Source organism: Mytilus galloprovincialis, chromosome 14 (assembly GCF_965363235.1).
Source record: "Mytilus galloprovincialis chromosome 14, xbMytGall1.hap1.1, whole genome shotgun sequence".
NCBI classification, from domain to species: Eukaryota; Metazoa; Mollusca; class Bivalvia; order Mytilida; family Mytilidae; genus Mytilus; species Mytilus galloprovincialis.
The window spans coordinates 21282822-21299670 of NC_134851.1; the positions used below are offsets into that span (position 1 = coordinate 21282822).

A 16849-nucleotide genomic window follows, 5' to 3' on the forward strand; every position below is an offset into this window, starting at 1 on the left:
TGTATTGACAACGAACACATGGTTAACGTACGGAGACATATTTCTAGTTGTTAAAAAAGAATGATTGATTTAGCATGTTAAATGTCTTAAACATGTCTCCTGATATAAAAGTAGATAAAAATTGCATGAATGTGTTAGCGACGACTGGTTTTATAGATAAATTAAATTAAGTTAATTCATTTTCTAAAAAAAAGCATTGGCTGTTAGTGTACTTAAATATCATGTGTATATACTTATATAGATCATTGTGTCAACTTCAGGTTCCGATATCAACCAAGTATATTAAATAAGAGATCATTATAATTATTTTCAGCGCAATGGTGTCATTAGATTATACTCAGACATGTTTAGGTTCATTTCAGTTTAAAGACGTCATCAACACTCTTATTGATAATTATTTAGACATTTCTGGGCTCGTCATTCTTGTATATTGTACATATTTTTAATCTTTCGTTTGTCATTAGAATATTTGAAAGGCATGCAGCTCTTTGAAAACATTCTACATTTGAAAATGCCTATACCAAGTCAGGAATATGACAGTTCTTGTCCATTCGTTTTTGATGTGTTTTGTCATTTGATTTTGCCATGTGATTATGGACTTTCCGATTAGATTTTCCTCTGAGTTCAGTTTTTTTGTGATTTTACTTTTTGAACAATATAAAGATGATTTTACAATTAACCAAGCTCTGATTTATAACGAGTCTTAAACGTTATGTAGTTAACCAAAGCTCTTCATACATCAACTAATTATATAAATATCTACAAAAAAATCAAGAATCGTTTTTTTTTTTTTTTTTGTGTTTTTCACTTGTTTTTAAAAACGTGAACTTGTTAAAATGAATGGTCCCGATTCTTATGAATATTACTTGCTTCACTCATTTTTTTTAAAATGTAAAGCTGTTAGCGTATTTAAATATCATGTGTGTGTACTAAATACTAGTAAGCTTTACATTCAGCTTCCGATATAAACCAGGTATATTTTTTTTTAGATATCATTACATTCAGCGCCATGGTGTCATTTGATTTAATCAAACATTTATAGGTTCAAGGCAGTTTCAGAGTCATTGAAACTCGAATGTATAAAACAAATCAATGTTCATGAAAAAGATAATGTCTTTAATGCTTTTTGCCGTCAAGTCTCATTAATGATACTTATTGAAACAAATCTGCAGAGTATCAATGCCAAAAACATATGCAAACGACCACTAAATACCAAATTATAAAATGTTGCCTTTCACAACGGAAATATAATTTTTTACCACTGCTTCGAGTATGATACGATGCTCGTCGGGCGTTTTATTTTTTTTAAATTTAACTGTCGAGAATGGATGAATATCGTATCACCAATGTTCCATAGATATTAATGACGATGTTACATAATAAACTAAATCATTGTCTTTTACTGAAGTTCATTTTTGACATTTTCTTTCAAACCATCAAGTTTGTTGGTAACCAACTCATTGGTCTTTTCAACAATTTGTAAAAATGCATGAGGTTTTTTAACTTTAAAATGAAGTCGCTGAAAGAACTACTAGTAGTATTAGCTATCAACAGAACAATTACTTCTTCCACATTGTGTGTAGAATCAAGGAGACGGCGAAGGTTAATAGATAATAGACCGAGGTCCGGAAGACCCCGTTTAAATACCCGTCGTGATGACAGAACAGACTGCAAATGATTATGTAATAAAGAACCTTCTGTTTTAAGATAAGCTGCTTATCATCACAGTTGTAGAAATAATAATACCTTCATGTGTACATGAAATCAACCCTAGTTTTAGGTGGGGTTCGTCTTGCTCATTCTTTAGTTTTAAGTTATATTGTTTGTCTCTTTGTCTTTTTCATTTTTAGCCATGTTGTTGTCAGTTTATTTTCGATGTATGACTTTGACTGTCCCTGTGGTATCTTTCACACCTCTTTAAGTGTTTGCGCATTGATCAATCGACTTCACAGAGGCAACCTTAGAGCATGTCGTGTTCTCAAGAGACCTGCCCTAACAGCCAGGCACCACATAATCAGGTTGAAATGGACTAATGTCCATCGATGCAGGAATATGAGAAGCTGGCAAAAAGTTCATTGGTCAGATGAGAGTCGGGTTTTTTTACGACCAGTATACGGCAGAATACGAGTTTGCCGGGAAAATAAAACTGCCTATGACCAAAACAAAATTTGCCCAACGACTATATATATTGGTACATTCGGTGCTGGTGGTGTTTCAGTATGGGGTTACATCTCATACCGTTGCGAACTGGGTATTCAATTCTACAGGGTAACATGAACGGACAGACATGCAAGGATTTGATACTTAGAAAAATTGTAGCCCCTCATTTTAACATTCACCCACTTGCGTCAAGACCCTTGTACATGAGCAAGAAGCGAATAACACTATCTTTTGGCCGTCCATGTCACCAGACCTGAAACCCTATCCCACATGTATGCATGGGATGCCATTGGCAGAAATCTCAATCGCAGAGTTCCACCACTACGAAATCTTGGTGATTTTAGAGTGGCATTAATGATGAGCTAAAGTTCAGAAGGCTCGTACAGATTATATGACGCCGTGTTATGGAACTGTACCGGACGAGAGGTGGTTACACTTCTTATTGACTCAAATGTTGACATTAAATTTGCCGAACATGCCTCAGATTGTTTGTAGAGAATTTTGATGATATTGGGTGATTAATTGTTGTAAAAAAATAAAATCACAGTGAAACTTATATTCTATTTCTGGTTTTGTGTGATTGGCATTATTTCTATGAACAGAAAATTTAAATGCATAGAACCTGCATAAGTGACCAAACTTCAGTTTATGGTTTTTTTATGGTATATGTCGCTACATGAATATTTCCCTTTTTTCGAGGAATAACTGGGTTTTTTTTTAATGAATTTCTTTTCGATGCAATAAAATAGGTGGTGCTTAACTTTTTGCGGACGGTATAAGTTGTATCTAAATTTACAGATTCTAAAGACAGCATTATCAGTGAATATAGAATGTCATTATCGAATCAAATTTTTTTTATCTAGAAAACAATCTTTGTAACAATTTACGCAGTTTGCTTGAATAAACATTGTAAACTAATATTTTCCTTCCTCAAACATGCTCAATGGTGTTTGAATAATACTTTTCTGAAACTAGTAATTGTGATACAGATGTTTAATACTAAAAATTCAGAAAATATTGAGTACATTTATTATTGCGAATTTTTAAGGATGGACAAAACTGCGAGTTTAGTTATTGCGATTTAAAAAAAAAATCTGCATACAGATCTATGTTTCAGCTATCAGAATGCGATTTTTATCCAAGTTGCATTATTGGCATTAACCACGCAGCAATAATTCCTGAAATAGATAATTCCGATTTGGGTTCAAAAATTAATTTGCCACTTTCTCCTGGGTTCCCATCACATCCTACTAGACGAGATAGCACGAAGTGGGATATTTTTGCATATCTACAGGGCCACTGCACAGGGGACATCATGAAATTACCATTCTTTAACCTTAATATCTTCCATTGAGCTTGTGGACCTATCACCCTAGATGATTTATCAAAGCCTCTGCAGTTTCCGTCACGTGTCATGTGAACATACCAAGATGGCCATCTGACAGACCAAATTGTGAAAATACTATCTTCCGTTGATACTTCTTGAAACCTAAAAAGATTTTGATTTTCTATCGGAGTCGTCGAACCCCACATAGAACCCCAACTATTACTTGACATTATAAGTTCATAATGTACCCATTTTTCCGAACTTATGGAAAATTCACCTTGCAAATCGTCGGTTAATCGTTGGAATTCCATCCCTAAACTTTTGACAAATGTTGTGGTTTCAATATGTTCCGAAGGATTAAAAAGAGTTAATATAGTAATTGTATTACAATCTGGTTCTGTAAGAAACAGAAGACGCTGTTTATGCATGTCATCTTCTTTTTTAATAATATTTCTTATGACATCACTCGTATGCGCTACTTCGACATTTTTCATTTCCCAAACACCAAGACATTTCTTTTGACAACATGTTAAAATTGAAAACATTCTCCACAACATAGATGATCGAATTGCTGCAATTCTTACATATAAGTTTACTAAACAAATAGTTCTCTTTGCCTCGACAACATTTTGAAGCTTCATTCCGTTTTCGATATCGTATTTTAAATTTCCTAGGATTGCTGAGCCCTGATAGAGATCTATTACCGACATCATGTGATCAATATCTTTTTGATTTATATCCTTGCATTTAGACTCCAACGTACATAGATATGATTCTGAAACATGAAATTTTCCTAGTATACCTCTAACTTTTGTTTTTAGTTCTTCTGTTTCAATACTATTAATAATAGTAGAGTCAGTTTGTTCGTTGTCTTTCCATATAATGCCTAAAACTGCACAGCCTACAGATACTATGATATTTGGAATTGGACCGATAACCGGAAAGACTGCACTAGCAATGATTGATACAATTTTCAGGCTGCCTACCACGTTTTCGCAAGTCAGTTTACTTCGCAAAGTTTTGATTACAGCTGCTATGCCTTTAACTGCAGCGACAGTCTTCTGATCTTCCAGTCCTTGTCTTAACTTATCATTATATTTTGTTGTTGACAAGAACTCTTCAAGATTCTTAAGGCTATCTTCCATGGTGTAAGAGGGTTTAATATCTGAAAGGTAAACGACTATATTCCTAGAAATATAAACAAACGTATTTTAATATATCCGTACTCCGTCTAATTTACCAAGGTTATCTTGCCTTAAACATGTAAAAATAAAATTGCCTTTTTTATCAACATGTGTTTACTATTTGTCTTATCGAACTCATCCACGAAAGAATCGATTTTGCTGGATTATAACGTTTTCTTAACGTTGTCAAATAATATTTGAACTCATCATAGATACCAGACATAAAATTATGTAGGCAATACGCGCATTCCATCTATCATCTATTATAGAGTCTCTCAAACCTAATAGTTAAAACAAAAAGAATCATATTATAAACTGATTACCATATCAAAGATAGTTTATGTCAACAAAAAATGCTCATATTTTCTTTGTGGATTTGCCTTCTTTGTGAATATCTAGCTGAAATTTTTTCGATGATTAAATCATGATTTGTTATAACTGTATTTTCTTCTGCTCTGACCAATTTTGTCACCCGTAGTCATATTTAGCTTCCCCTCCCCCGGTTGGTCTTAAAGGTTGTACTTGTAAAAACCTTTGTTTCATTAATCGCCTCTTTTGGTTAAATGTTTACTACTCTTATATAGTTTGTTTTATTTATGATCGCTATGTTTCATCATATAAAGACATAACCTTGGAATGTTACCAGTTTATAATCACATAGTTGCAGCGTCTTTTGAATTTTGTCCAAAAGTAATGGTTGGGATAGTACACAACTTGAGTATACTGTTAATCCCTTAGACGTTACAAGACAGTCCTATAATTTGACTTCTTAAAAAACGTGTAATTGCATATATCATTTTAGAAGATATTTTTCAAAACTTCATTGTAAAGGTGGAAGATTTATTCGTAAAAGGAGTTATTAAAGTTGCAGTGTCTATATTTACAGAATGCATGCATGAGTCTAATACATCCCAGCATTGCAATCTTTTGTTCAAGCCGTTACTTAAGAAGGTAATATCTGAATTAACCTAGTCATTCACAAATTCACTGTAACATATACTCTGTTCGTACACCCATCTTCGTCAACAACAAAAAAAGAGTCAGTAGTTCAGTAGACGTATTAGTAATCTTGGTCTCAATTTGTGTGTGTTAACCATTTTAACAAACTAACCTGTAAGAAACTGAATCGCCCGTCAACACAAGGTAACCTATATAAAAGAGCATCACATGATTTATCAATGTTGGATAACGTCGTCAAAAACATGTGACGAAAGCGATAAAAAGAATGTTAACTTATAGCTGTATATTGACATTGTGTATGAAAAAGTTGACAAAGTGGTTACATAAGTACGATTAAGGGCATACGATACAGTTTTGAACTTGTATTTACAAGTTGATGAAAATTTGCATATAAGCTATTTTTTACCTGATTAAATCAAATATGTTATAAAAAATATACCTTCATGTGCTACTTTTTGAGTAAAATAAGGTCGAAATTTTGTATATTTGCTCAAAATTCAGATTTGTGTCATTATTTTCTTTTTCGAAAGAAAGACATAACTTTTTTGTTTTAAAAGATAAACACAAAATGTTTTTTGTTAAATAATCGGTAATTTCTGTATTTTATAAGTATCATTAAAAATTATGCAATTTTTATTCCGAAATAACTCAATATTTATCAAATGTTCATGAATAGAGGAAAAACGTTAATTTTTGCTGCATGTTTATTCAAATTAAAAAAATTGCGCTATTTACAGTTTTATAAAATTTGGGTCACACAATCTCCTTGCAAAATGAAACAAATTGCTGTTTTAAAAAATAGGGGTCCATGCACTCGTTTTCAAATTAAATCAGTTTGAATGGTAAAAATCAGTCGAAAAATGCATCTTTTCCCGATATGTCAGAGTTTGACGTCGCGAAAATAACATTTTACGTTAGCAACGTCATTACCTTCCCTGTAACTGTATCGTATGCCCTTAAGGAAGGCATAGTTTGTGTAAGGTCCTGCTAGCGTCGTTAATGTAGTTTTAATTGTTCTTATATTTATTTTCTTCTGCCATTGTCTATTCTTCTAGGGTATTGTTTTCACAAGAGGTTTTGTAATTAATAATCAACCGTTATTGCATTTTTAAATCATCCTGTGTTTAACCTATTCAACCACATATTTTGACACGGACATTGTTTTCGACAGTAAAATATAATTAAAAAATTCATCTGTTACATTATTCTCAGGTTGTCGCAAATAATTTAATCTAAAACGTTAAAAGCTTCATAACGAGATATATATATGATTTGATAATAAATAATAAATATAAATGTCATAATATATCGACAGATCCATTTTTATTTTACTTGTAATTTAATGTATTGAATTTAGTTAAAATTCTTCGTGTATTGACAAAGAGCACATGTTTAATATACGAAGACATGTGTCCAGTTGTTGAAAAAACATGATTAATTTAGCATGTTACACGTCTGAAACATGTCTCCTGATATAAAAATAGATAAAAATTGAATAAATGTGTTCGCGACGACTAGTTTTATAGATAAATTAAATTAAGGTCTGAAAAAAAGCTTTGGCTGTTGGCGTACTTAAATATCATTTTTAAATACTTATATAGAGCATTGTGTCAACTTCAGGTTCCGATATCAACCAAGTATATTAAATAAGAGATCATTGTAATTATATTCAACGCAGTGGTGTCATTTGATTATACATGTTATACTTAGACATTTTTAGATTCATTGCAGTTTAAAGACGTCATCCACACTCTAATTGATAATTATTAAGACATTTCGGGGCTCCTCATTCTTTCATATTGAACAAATTTTTAATCTTTCATTTGTCATAAGAATATTTGAAAGGCATGAAACTGTTGGGAAACACAAAGTCTTGGGCAATATTAAGATGATTTTACAATGAACCAAGCTCCGATTTATAACGAATCTTAAACGTTATGTAGTTAACCAAAGCTCTTCATACATCAACTAAATATCTACAAAAAATCAAGAATTATTTTTTTCTGTGTTTTTCACTTGTTTTAAAAACGTTAATTTCTCGAATGAATTGTCCCGATTCTTATGAATGTTACTTGCTTAACTCATTTTCTTTAAATGTTTAGGCTGTTAGTGTACCTAAATATCATGTGTGTGTACTAAATACTAATAAGCTTTACAATCAGTTTCCAAGATAAACCAGGTATATTTTTTTTAGATATCATTATATTCAGCGCTATGGTGTCATTTGATTTAATCAGACATTTATAGGTTCAATAAACTCATCATAGATACCAGGACTAAATTTTGTATGTACGCCAGACGCGCGTTTCGTCTACAAAAGACTCATCAGTGACGCTCGAATCCAAAAAAGTTAAAAAGGCCAAATAAAGTACGAAGTTGAAGAGCATTGAAGACCAAAATTCCTAAAAGTTTTGCCAAAGGCAGTTTCAGACGTCATTGAAACTCGAATTGGTAAGTACTAAGACAAATGCTCTTCAAATATCAACCAAATATATATAAAAAATCAAAAATCAATGTTAATGAAAAAGATAATTTCTTTAATGCTTTTTGCCGTCAAGTCTCATTAATGATACGTATTGAAACAAATTTGCAGGATATCAATGCCAAAAACATATGTAAACGATCACTAAATACCAAGTTATATAAGGTTGCCTTTCACAACGGTTGTATATAGATTTGACCACTGCTTCGAGTATGATACGAGACTCGTCGGACGTTTTATTTTTTTTAAATTTAACTGTCGAGAGTGGATGAATATCGTATCACCAATGTTCCAGAGATATTAATGACGATGTTACATAATAAACTAAATCATTGTCTTTTATTGAAGTTTATTTTTGACATTTTCTTTCAAACCATCAAGTTTGATGGTAACCAACACATTGGTCTTTTCTATAATTTGTAAAAATGCATGAGGTTTTTTAACTTTAAAATGATGTCGCTGAAAGAACTGCCGAGAAACGAGCTATAAAGGACCCCAAAATTTCTAGTGTAAAACCATTCAAACGGGAAAACCAACGATTTAATCTATACAAAAAAAAACAACCGAGAAACGAGAAACACGTATACATTACATAAACAAACGACAACTACTGTACATCAGATTCCTGACATTTGCAGCGGGATAGATTGTGTATGATTTACAACAAAATCTGCGGTATTTTACATGAATATTTTTCATGCTTTTAACCTGACAAGTAATGCATTTAAGTCAATCTATGGACGATTTCCCTCTATTGGCACTTGTTGGGTCAAGTTTTAAGGACTACCTAACTGTAACATTTTCCGGAAAATTTTCGCCAACAGATCCGGAATATTTTTAAACGACTATTTTCTTTTTATATTTCACTTGCAATTGAACTGCATTGCAATCATTTATATCCTGATAAAACAGGTATTACTTTTCAATGTGAAAATTCTATAATCAAAGTTATAAAGCGAGAGGTTAGCATAGCCATAAAACCAGGTTCAACCTATTATTTTTCTTAAAATCTTCCGTACCATGTCATTACAGTTTTTATCAAAAAGTTCATTTCTATGTACGTTGGCGGGTATTTTATTTTTGTCATTTTAATGTTTCTGTTGTTCGTTTGTTTTCCTCTGATAGTTGATGTGTTACTATTGGTTTTATTTGATAATCATGGTTTGTTATCTCTCGGTCGAATTTTTACTTTTGAATACTGGTAAACTACTGTTTCCTATATTTAACATGTTTAAGTAGATATTGACAAGACAGATACAACATATATGCTTTCCTTCAGTAAAAGCATTTTAAATGTACATTTATTTGATAGTCTAAGAAAACAGCGACCAAAGCCGTATTTTTTGTATAATACAATTTCATTTACAAAAGGTAATTAGAACGTGTTGGTTGGCTCTGTGGTTTGACAACTCCACATCTAGTTTGTTTTCAAAAACCCTATTACTGAAGAGGGTCGAACTATACCTAGAATAAGTGCGAAGGGCTATAAATTAACTGCATCTTGTCATCTATCTGTTACTAAAAGAATAGGATTATTATTGTGTCTAACTAAGGACAAGCACAGTCGTGTATGCATTTATGCGTTTATCAAATGAACAATGAAAGTCGCTTCTGTTAAAGAAACATGAAGACAAAAAGTTTGTGGTTTTAACAGGATTTGTTTTTCACTTTTTTTTTATCAATCTATCATTTATTTATCTCTTTATGTTTATCTTAAATATATCATACCCTCATTTAAGTTAAAAAAATGTATGCATATACATAAACATTGCATTTTTCTAGTGAGATGAGTTCATCTATAAAGTGGAATCTAATCCTGGTCGTCAAATGTGATAAAAGGGAGATAATCAAATGTATTTATTGTAACGACGAAAAGATTAGCGGAACACCCACAAATCAGTTTTGTTTGGGGGGGTTGTTTTTTGGGTAGGGGTTTGATAGTTTGGGATTTTGTTGATATTTTATGAAAAAAAGACCTTCATTTTATAACCATTTCGTTATGAAGTTATAAATAAAGTTAAGAAACGTCAAACAAGTTGTTTTCAGTTCACTCACAATTTTGCTTTCTTATAAGTTATTTTGTTTGTTTGGGTGATCGTTGGAAATTGTTAGTTGAATTGAGATAAAAAGAAAAGAAAGAATAACTGATTTTTATATGTTTTTTATTCGAACTAACAAATAAAATGATGTGTTCATTTAGATATTACAATACGTGTTAAAATATCAATGTGTATAGATGTTTGTCAAGATATGACTAGACCTATCTGTATCTATCTTTAATTTTAATCGGATTGAAATAGAGAGTTCACCATGCATTGACAATAACTTTGTATTATCTTTTGACAGGAAACTAATAAGTAATAAGACCGTTGAATATCGTTTTTATTGGTATAAATATTGATTATGTTATCAGTAATTTATAAGCAAACTATATATTACTAGTACGGTATATGCATATACACATTTATGGATCTACAATCTGTCGATACATGTATCTTGGCATAACACAAAGTCGTGTTTTTCTCTGACTGTTTATGACGTCTTTACACTAAATCCATTGGATGTTGGATGTGTACGGATTAATAATTTAGTCTTCGATGCATGATTTTTATTAGTTGTTCGTGGCTTTGAACTAGCTGTCAGTTAACTGCTAGTACTCTCAGATCTGTACCTAGTCTTTTTTGTTGTTTGGATGTACAAGTACTCGGTCACGTCCACTTGTATTTTTGTCTATCTCATGAGTTAAGCCTTTTTCAACTGATTTTTATAATTCGTTCCTATGTTGTACTGTTATACCACTGTCCCAGGTTAGGGGGATGGTTAGGATCCTGCTAACATGTTTAACCCTGCCATATTATGTATGTATGTGCCTGTCCCAAGTCAGGAGCCTGTCATGTAGTTGTTGTCCTTTGTTTATGTGTTTACATATTTGTTTTTCGTTAATTTTTTGTACACAAATAAAGGCCGTTGTTTTTCTCGTTTGAATTGTTTTACATTGTCATTTCGGGGGTCTTTTATAGTTGACTATGCGGTTTGGTCATTGTTGAAGGCCGTACAGTGATCTATAGTTGTTAATTTCTGTGTCATTTTGGTCTCTTGTGGAGAGTTGTCTCATTGGCAATCATACCACATCTACTTTTTTATAGCGAAACATACCGTGTCAGGATAATAAGGATTATACACCAGTTTTTGGTGGGGTTCGTGTTGTTTAGTCTTCCGTTTTCTATTAGGTGTCTTGTGTACTGTCTTTTTCTGTTTTTCTTTTATTTTCGATTTATGAATTTGACTGTCACTCTGGTATCTTTTGCCCTTCTTCTATATTTCCACTATTCACAAGAAGTTAGCTTATGTCGTATATGTCGTTGTTCTCCTCTAATATTTAATGCGTTTCCCTCAGTTTTAGTTTGTTACCCCGACTTTGTTTTTTGTCCATAGATTTATGAGTTTTGAACAGCGGTATACTACTTTTGCCTTTATTTATATGAATAGACAAAATCAAGTCTGCAAGTAGACGACCACGGATGGTTCTATGGGAATTTCGATTATTTTTCGAATATTACATCCTCAAAACTTTACAAATATGTTATCAATCAAGCAATCAAGCTATTGACAATATCATGTTTTTTTATCAAATCATTATAATAGTTTATTGCTATCTAGTGGTTTACGTGTCTTCGCTGTTCATTAATTTTGTATAAAACATAAAGGACTACATCCGACAAGGTTTATTGAATTTTTGGACGCGGAATACTTGTGTAAAGGATAGCATGTATTTTTTATTTGGTATTTTAAAAATATAATATCTACATCTGATCATGAGTTTAATACGAATAACAGTCTTCACAGCTATTCGTTTTATCAAGCAGCTCTTCTTATGTGATTTACACACAAGGACGATTTTTGGTGCCTTTGGATGTGGGGACAGCGAGATATTATTTCTGTAAATAGGACAGGATCATTTGGGTCTTTGGCTGTTTGGTTTCCCACTATATTAACCCGTTCAGAAAGGATTAGTCTTTTTCATGCGACTCTTCGTATTATTTCGACCGAGTTCATTATAAAAGTGATGCTTTATACTTATGAATTAATGCTCACGATATTTTGGTTACTAGTATTTGAAATGAAGTGTACTTTACAATGTTCAGGTCACCAGTGATTGCGTGGCTAGATGACTTATTTGTGAAATGAGAACTAGCAACAGGTGCAGTTTGAAGGTTTATACATGTACTAGTATTTATTTTTTTTTCAGCACTTTGGCTTGACGTAGGTACAAGCGAGGTTCTTTGTATAGGCTAATCTTTAACAAATGAATTAATTAGCGATTGTAATATGGAAGATCCTTTTACAAAGATATGCAATATAAAATCAATATAAATTAGCTTTTTGTGGGTTTTAATTTTCTGTATCACTGAAACGCATATATCATATTTTCATTTGATCATGATACAATCTCTGTTTCGCGATCGGTTGATACCCAATGAGTTATTTGCTTCAATTTAACTTTCGAATCCTTATACCATGCTATTAAAATCAATAAGACAAACAACAGTACATATATGAATGCTTCTTGTTGATAACATTACATTAATACAATTCAACACAGCAAAATACAAAGTCTATATAATGTATAGTGATAATATCTATTTAAAATTCTAGTTAACATCATACTTATCAATCATTTATTTTGTCTAAGCAGATTTTAAATTATATTGGATTGTTTTTGTAATGTTCTACATAATTTATTCTTTTGTGGGTTGTTGAGTTATATGTGTGCACATATCCGTCTTGTGCTGTTGTAGTAATATATTTATTGTGATCACTAATTCATTGATGGTTATATTAGGCCACGAGAGTATGTATACAGGTTTGAAGGTGTATCATAGATATTCATAACTGTACAAACAAAATATTTCATAAAATTCCAGCGAATTTGTAAAATAACATTTCAGATACGCTCTCTCATAAAATTTGCTATAATAATCATTCAAGTAAAATAAATTGGGTGCTATTGCCTATATTTTTGTAAATATCAGTTCAAAGAACAACAATTCAATTTGGAGAGGCATTAGCATGGTGATTTTGAATGAATGATTCATTGTTATTTGTATCAAAGTTTGCAAAAGTAAAAACTATTATCTAATTCGAAAGTTTCCATCAAAATATTATTGAATGATTTAACAACTTGGAATTTGGACATTTCCTCACAAAAAGGTGTAAATTGAGTAAGAACACAGTTTTACTTTATCAGTGATATTGGTGAACCACTAAGAAAATCTGTATTTTAAGTGACGATAACGAGGGCGTTTTACAGCACAGTGTATAATATTAAAAGGTTTAATTCTAATCAGACAAGATTGCTTATTAGAACAGCATACTTCGCTTTATGATATCTTGTTTAGGCACCATTGACGAGGACTGATGATTCTTAAATATTTAATACTAAATTATTTTAACCAAAAAGCATGGATCTTTTCACAACGGAGTTTATGAATTTGAAAAATGGAGTCGCATACCAGTTTTTTAAAAATGATCACGCGAAGCAGCTCTTCTGTGTTAACAGTAGACAATTTCATGACAAGAAAACACCAGTTTATATAGAAAACACAGGGCGCCATGTAATCAATTATTATCCTGTACCAATCGTAAATACGAAAACAGTTTTGTATATTAGCGTACCATGTATTATGAATTATTACTGTTTTCAAAATTTTAGATGCAATTGAATGGAATAAAGGCATCTACAAAACAAAAATAATGCAATGTTCTCCAAGAGCTTCGTGATTCTACAATTCTTTAATCCATGGTTGTATTTTCACATTGCCTTGGGCATATGAGGTAACTCAATTTGTGTTATATATTGGTATAGCGATGATCTTATTTTTCTAGAACTAAACAATTGTCCTAGTCTAATTGCATGTTTTGATAAAACTCGTCATAAAATTTACGAACTTATCTATCTGAAAACAGATGCGCATTTCGATAATTTATATCTCATCAATGATGCTCGGAGCCCAAATATTTAAAATTTTAAATTGTTAATCAGAGCGAAAATTTTATTAAAAAGTAATGTCCTAACCTGGACCAACAACAGAGATATATAAAAATACAGAGTTATAATATCATCCATTGCAAAATGTTCCACTAAGAAATTATACGCTTATGATAGCCTACACCTATGCAAATACCAAAATAATCAATCCACTTCAACTGAGAATAAGAATTATTAAGCCACGATTTCTAGTTAATACTGTAATAGAAAATCAACCCGGAAATTCGAATTCTTTAAAAAAATATTCACCGTTGATTACATTTAAAGGATATGTCATGAATTAGAATGATGAAATTAAAATTACAATCTCCGCTTCTATTTAATTAGTGTATGAGCAATCGTTTGATTTACAAATGAATGATTTTTTTTTTAATTTCAATTTTATTTTGTTTAAAAGTGATCTGAGACAGTGTAGAGATAGATAATTAAGTAGTTTATAAAGGTAATATCTTAAAAATCGGTTGTTTATGTTCCTCCTGATATAATCATATAAGCAAAATTATCAAAAGTTTAATTAACATCATCAGAGTGCTAAAACTAGAATTTGTAATTATCCTTTTTTTAAATTTTATATTTTTCAATGCACTAAAGTTTTCCTATCCCCAGGCATAAATTGTCTTAATAATATTTTGCACAACGTTTTAGAAATTTTTGGGTTTTAAATACTCTTCTAATTCATATATGATTAAGCCTTCCAGCTGTTATAAATCTAGTGCCATGAGTCTTATGAAGACGAAATGTACGTTAGCAAATTCTTAGCCTTGTATCTTGGATGAGTTGTTATATGAGAATTTTTATGGTGGTATAACATTACATATTTGTATTTTCGAAAGTGTTCGATTATTACATATGTATAAAGTCTTAAACACTTATTGATATGAATAGTTCCGCAATGTATTTTTTCTGCAAGCATGTCTTTATATTGCTTAATCTAGTTGATTCCTATAAGTTATGAAAAAATAGCATACACAATTTATGAAATCTACAATAGAAAACCATTAACGACAACAAAGCATATAATATATTCAATATTTCTAATTCGACCCCTTACGATGAAAACGTTTCCCGTACTGTTTTAAGCTGTACAAACTTCATTAGGGATTCGTAGTCAAATCTGATGATCTAATTGTGAGTCTTTCTTTTCTCATTGTTCACATTTTTATACCATTTTCCCACTTTATTTACTTTGCGAATTGGTTCTTTTGCTTTATATTTTATCATCCCATAATTTTCTCTTTTTGTGACCCTCTATTCGGCAATTTTTGTACATCAAATTGTTTTATGTTAATTCCATTCAGTCCCTCAATTCTTCGCATACAGAATTGATGGATGTGTCAACTATTGAACGGTACAATAGTTAGCGTACATTTTCAACGTATAGTGGTAATAACAACGAACATCTTGAAAATTTGTTAACGATCCCTGAATAAATAAACTACTCTTTCTCAACCAAAGTGGCATTCAAAGATAAGAATCTTTGGCAGGCGGCGTCACAAATTTATACTTGTCCGTTTGGTCATCCGGAGAATGATTTGTTGAGCGGAGCCGAGTCTCAGAATTGAGTTCAGTGTGAGATGTTGGACATGTAGATGTACGGGCTGCTGTTGTTGGTGATTTACATAGCCTACCACTAAATGCCAGAAATATGAACGGGTTGGCACAGCTGTTTAATCCGGTAAGTAACAGTATAATGGTCATGGCGGCTCCTGTAATGATAAAAGAAATAAATTATTTCAGATTTAGTCAAAAAAAAAAATGTTCACAAATGCTGACCTGTTATCTACATTTTGTTTCTACACTGGATAATGTTTACCTGCATACATTTGCATGTGCTTGTTCATAGTCTTGAATAATTTTAGTAGTCATAGTACATCACATCTTAGTCACCACTAGTTTATGTTGGGGTTCGTGTTGCTTAATATTTAGTTTTCTATGTTTCTTCTTTGTGTAATGTTGTTTGCCTATTTGTCTTTTTCTTTTTTATCTATGGCGTTGTCAGTCTATTTTCAGTTTATGAGTTTGATTGTTCCTCTGGTATCTTTTGCCCCTCTTTTTCAGTGATTTTTTTTTTCATTATTTGAATTACTGCATTTGAATCATGTTAATTCAGATATTTTATTACTCCTATGTATTTACTTCTTTATATATCCTACACAAAATATATGTGTGTCAAGGAAGTGTAATGCTTTAACGTTCGAAGTCATTTCAGAACTTTATGATTCGGTCACATGACAAATCAAACAATTTAACTGTAATGTTTGAGTATTTTCTTAAAGAAGTTGGGAATATTTTCCGTTTCAATGTATGCTGGCGTTTTTGTATGTAGCTGTTCTAATTTTCTGTTGTTCTGTTTTGATTCCTCTTATAATTAATGTGCTTCTCTAGGTTTGGTTTGAGACCAGGATTTGTTTCAGGTAAATTGATTTTATTACTTTTGAACAGCAGTATACTATTATTGCCAGAATCTGATAAACATGTCCTACTACTTTAAATCGCGATACAATTCGAAACATAATAATATGAAAAATAAAACATGACATCAACCATATGCATCGATATATATAATGAGAGATATTATGTAGAACAATTCATATTGAACGGTTCAACAAAAAGAATACATGAGAACATCGTCAAACCATGAGAAGAAATATAGAAAAAAAAATCAAAAGTTATAAAGTTAACAAGAA

At 31.5% G+C, this 16849-nt stretch overlaps 1 protein-coding gene and 1 long non-coding RNA gene across 3 annotated transcripts in view; both read right to left on the minus strand.

Moving 5' to 3' along the window:
- Window positions 1-3000: 3000 nt before the first annotated feature.
- Window positions 3001-5878, minus strand: LOC143058051 (uncharacterized). Its single transcript, XR_012972925.1, has 2 exons — window positions 5783-5878; window positions 3001-4652 (listed from the first exon to the last, which is right to left on the minus strand). It is a non-coding gene; the product is annotated as an uncharacterized LOC143058051 (long non-coding RNA).
- Window positions 5879-12662: 6784 nt separating this feature from the next.
- Window positions 12663-16849, minus strand: part of LOC143058607 (cephalotocin receptor 1-like) — a 64360-nt gene continuing 60173 nt past the window's right edge. For both annotated transcript variants that reach the window (XM_076232082.1, XM_076232081.1), the window contains exon 3: window positions 12663-15868. In XM_076232082.1, coding sequence (XP_076088197.1) covers window positions 15624-15868 — 245 coding nt within the window. In that variant the 3' untranslated portion in view covers window positions 12663-15623. The remainder of the gene's footprint in view (window positions 15869-16849) is intronic.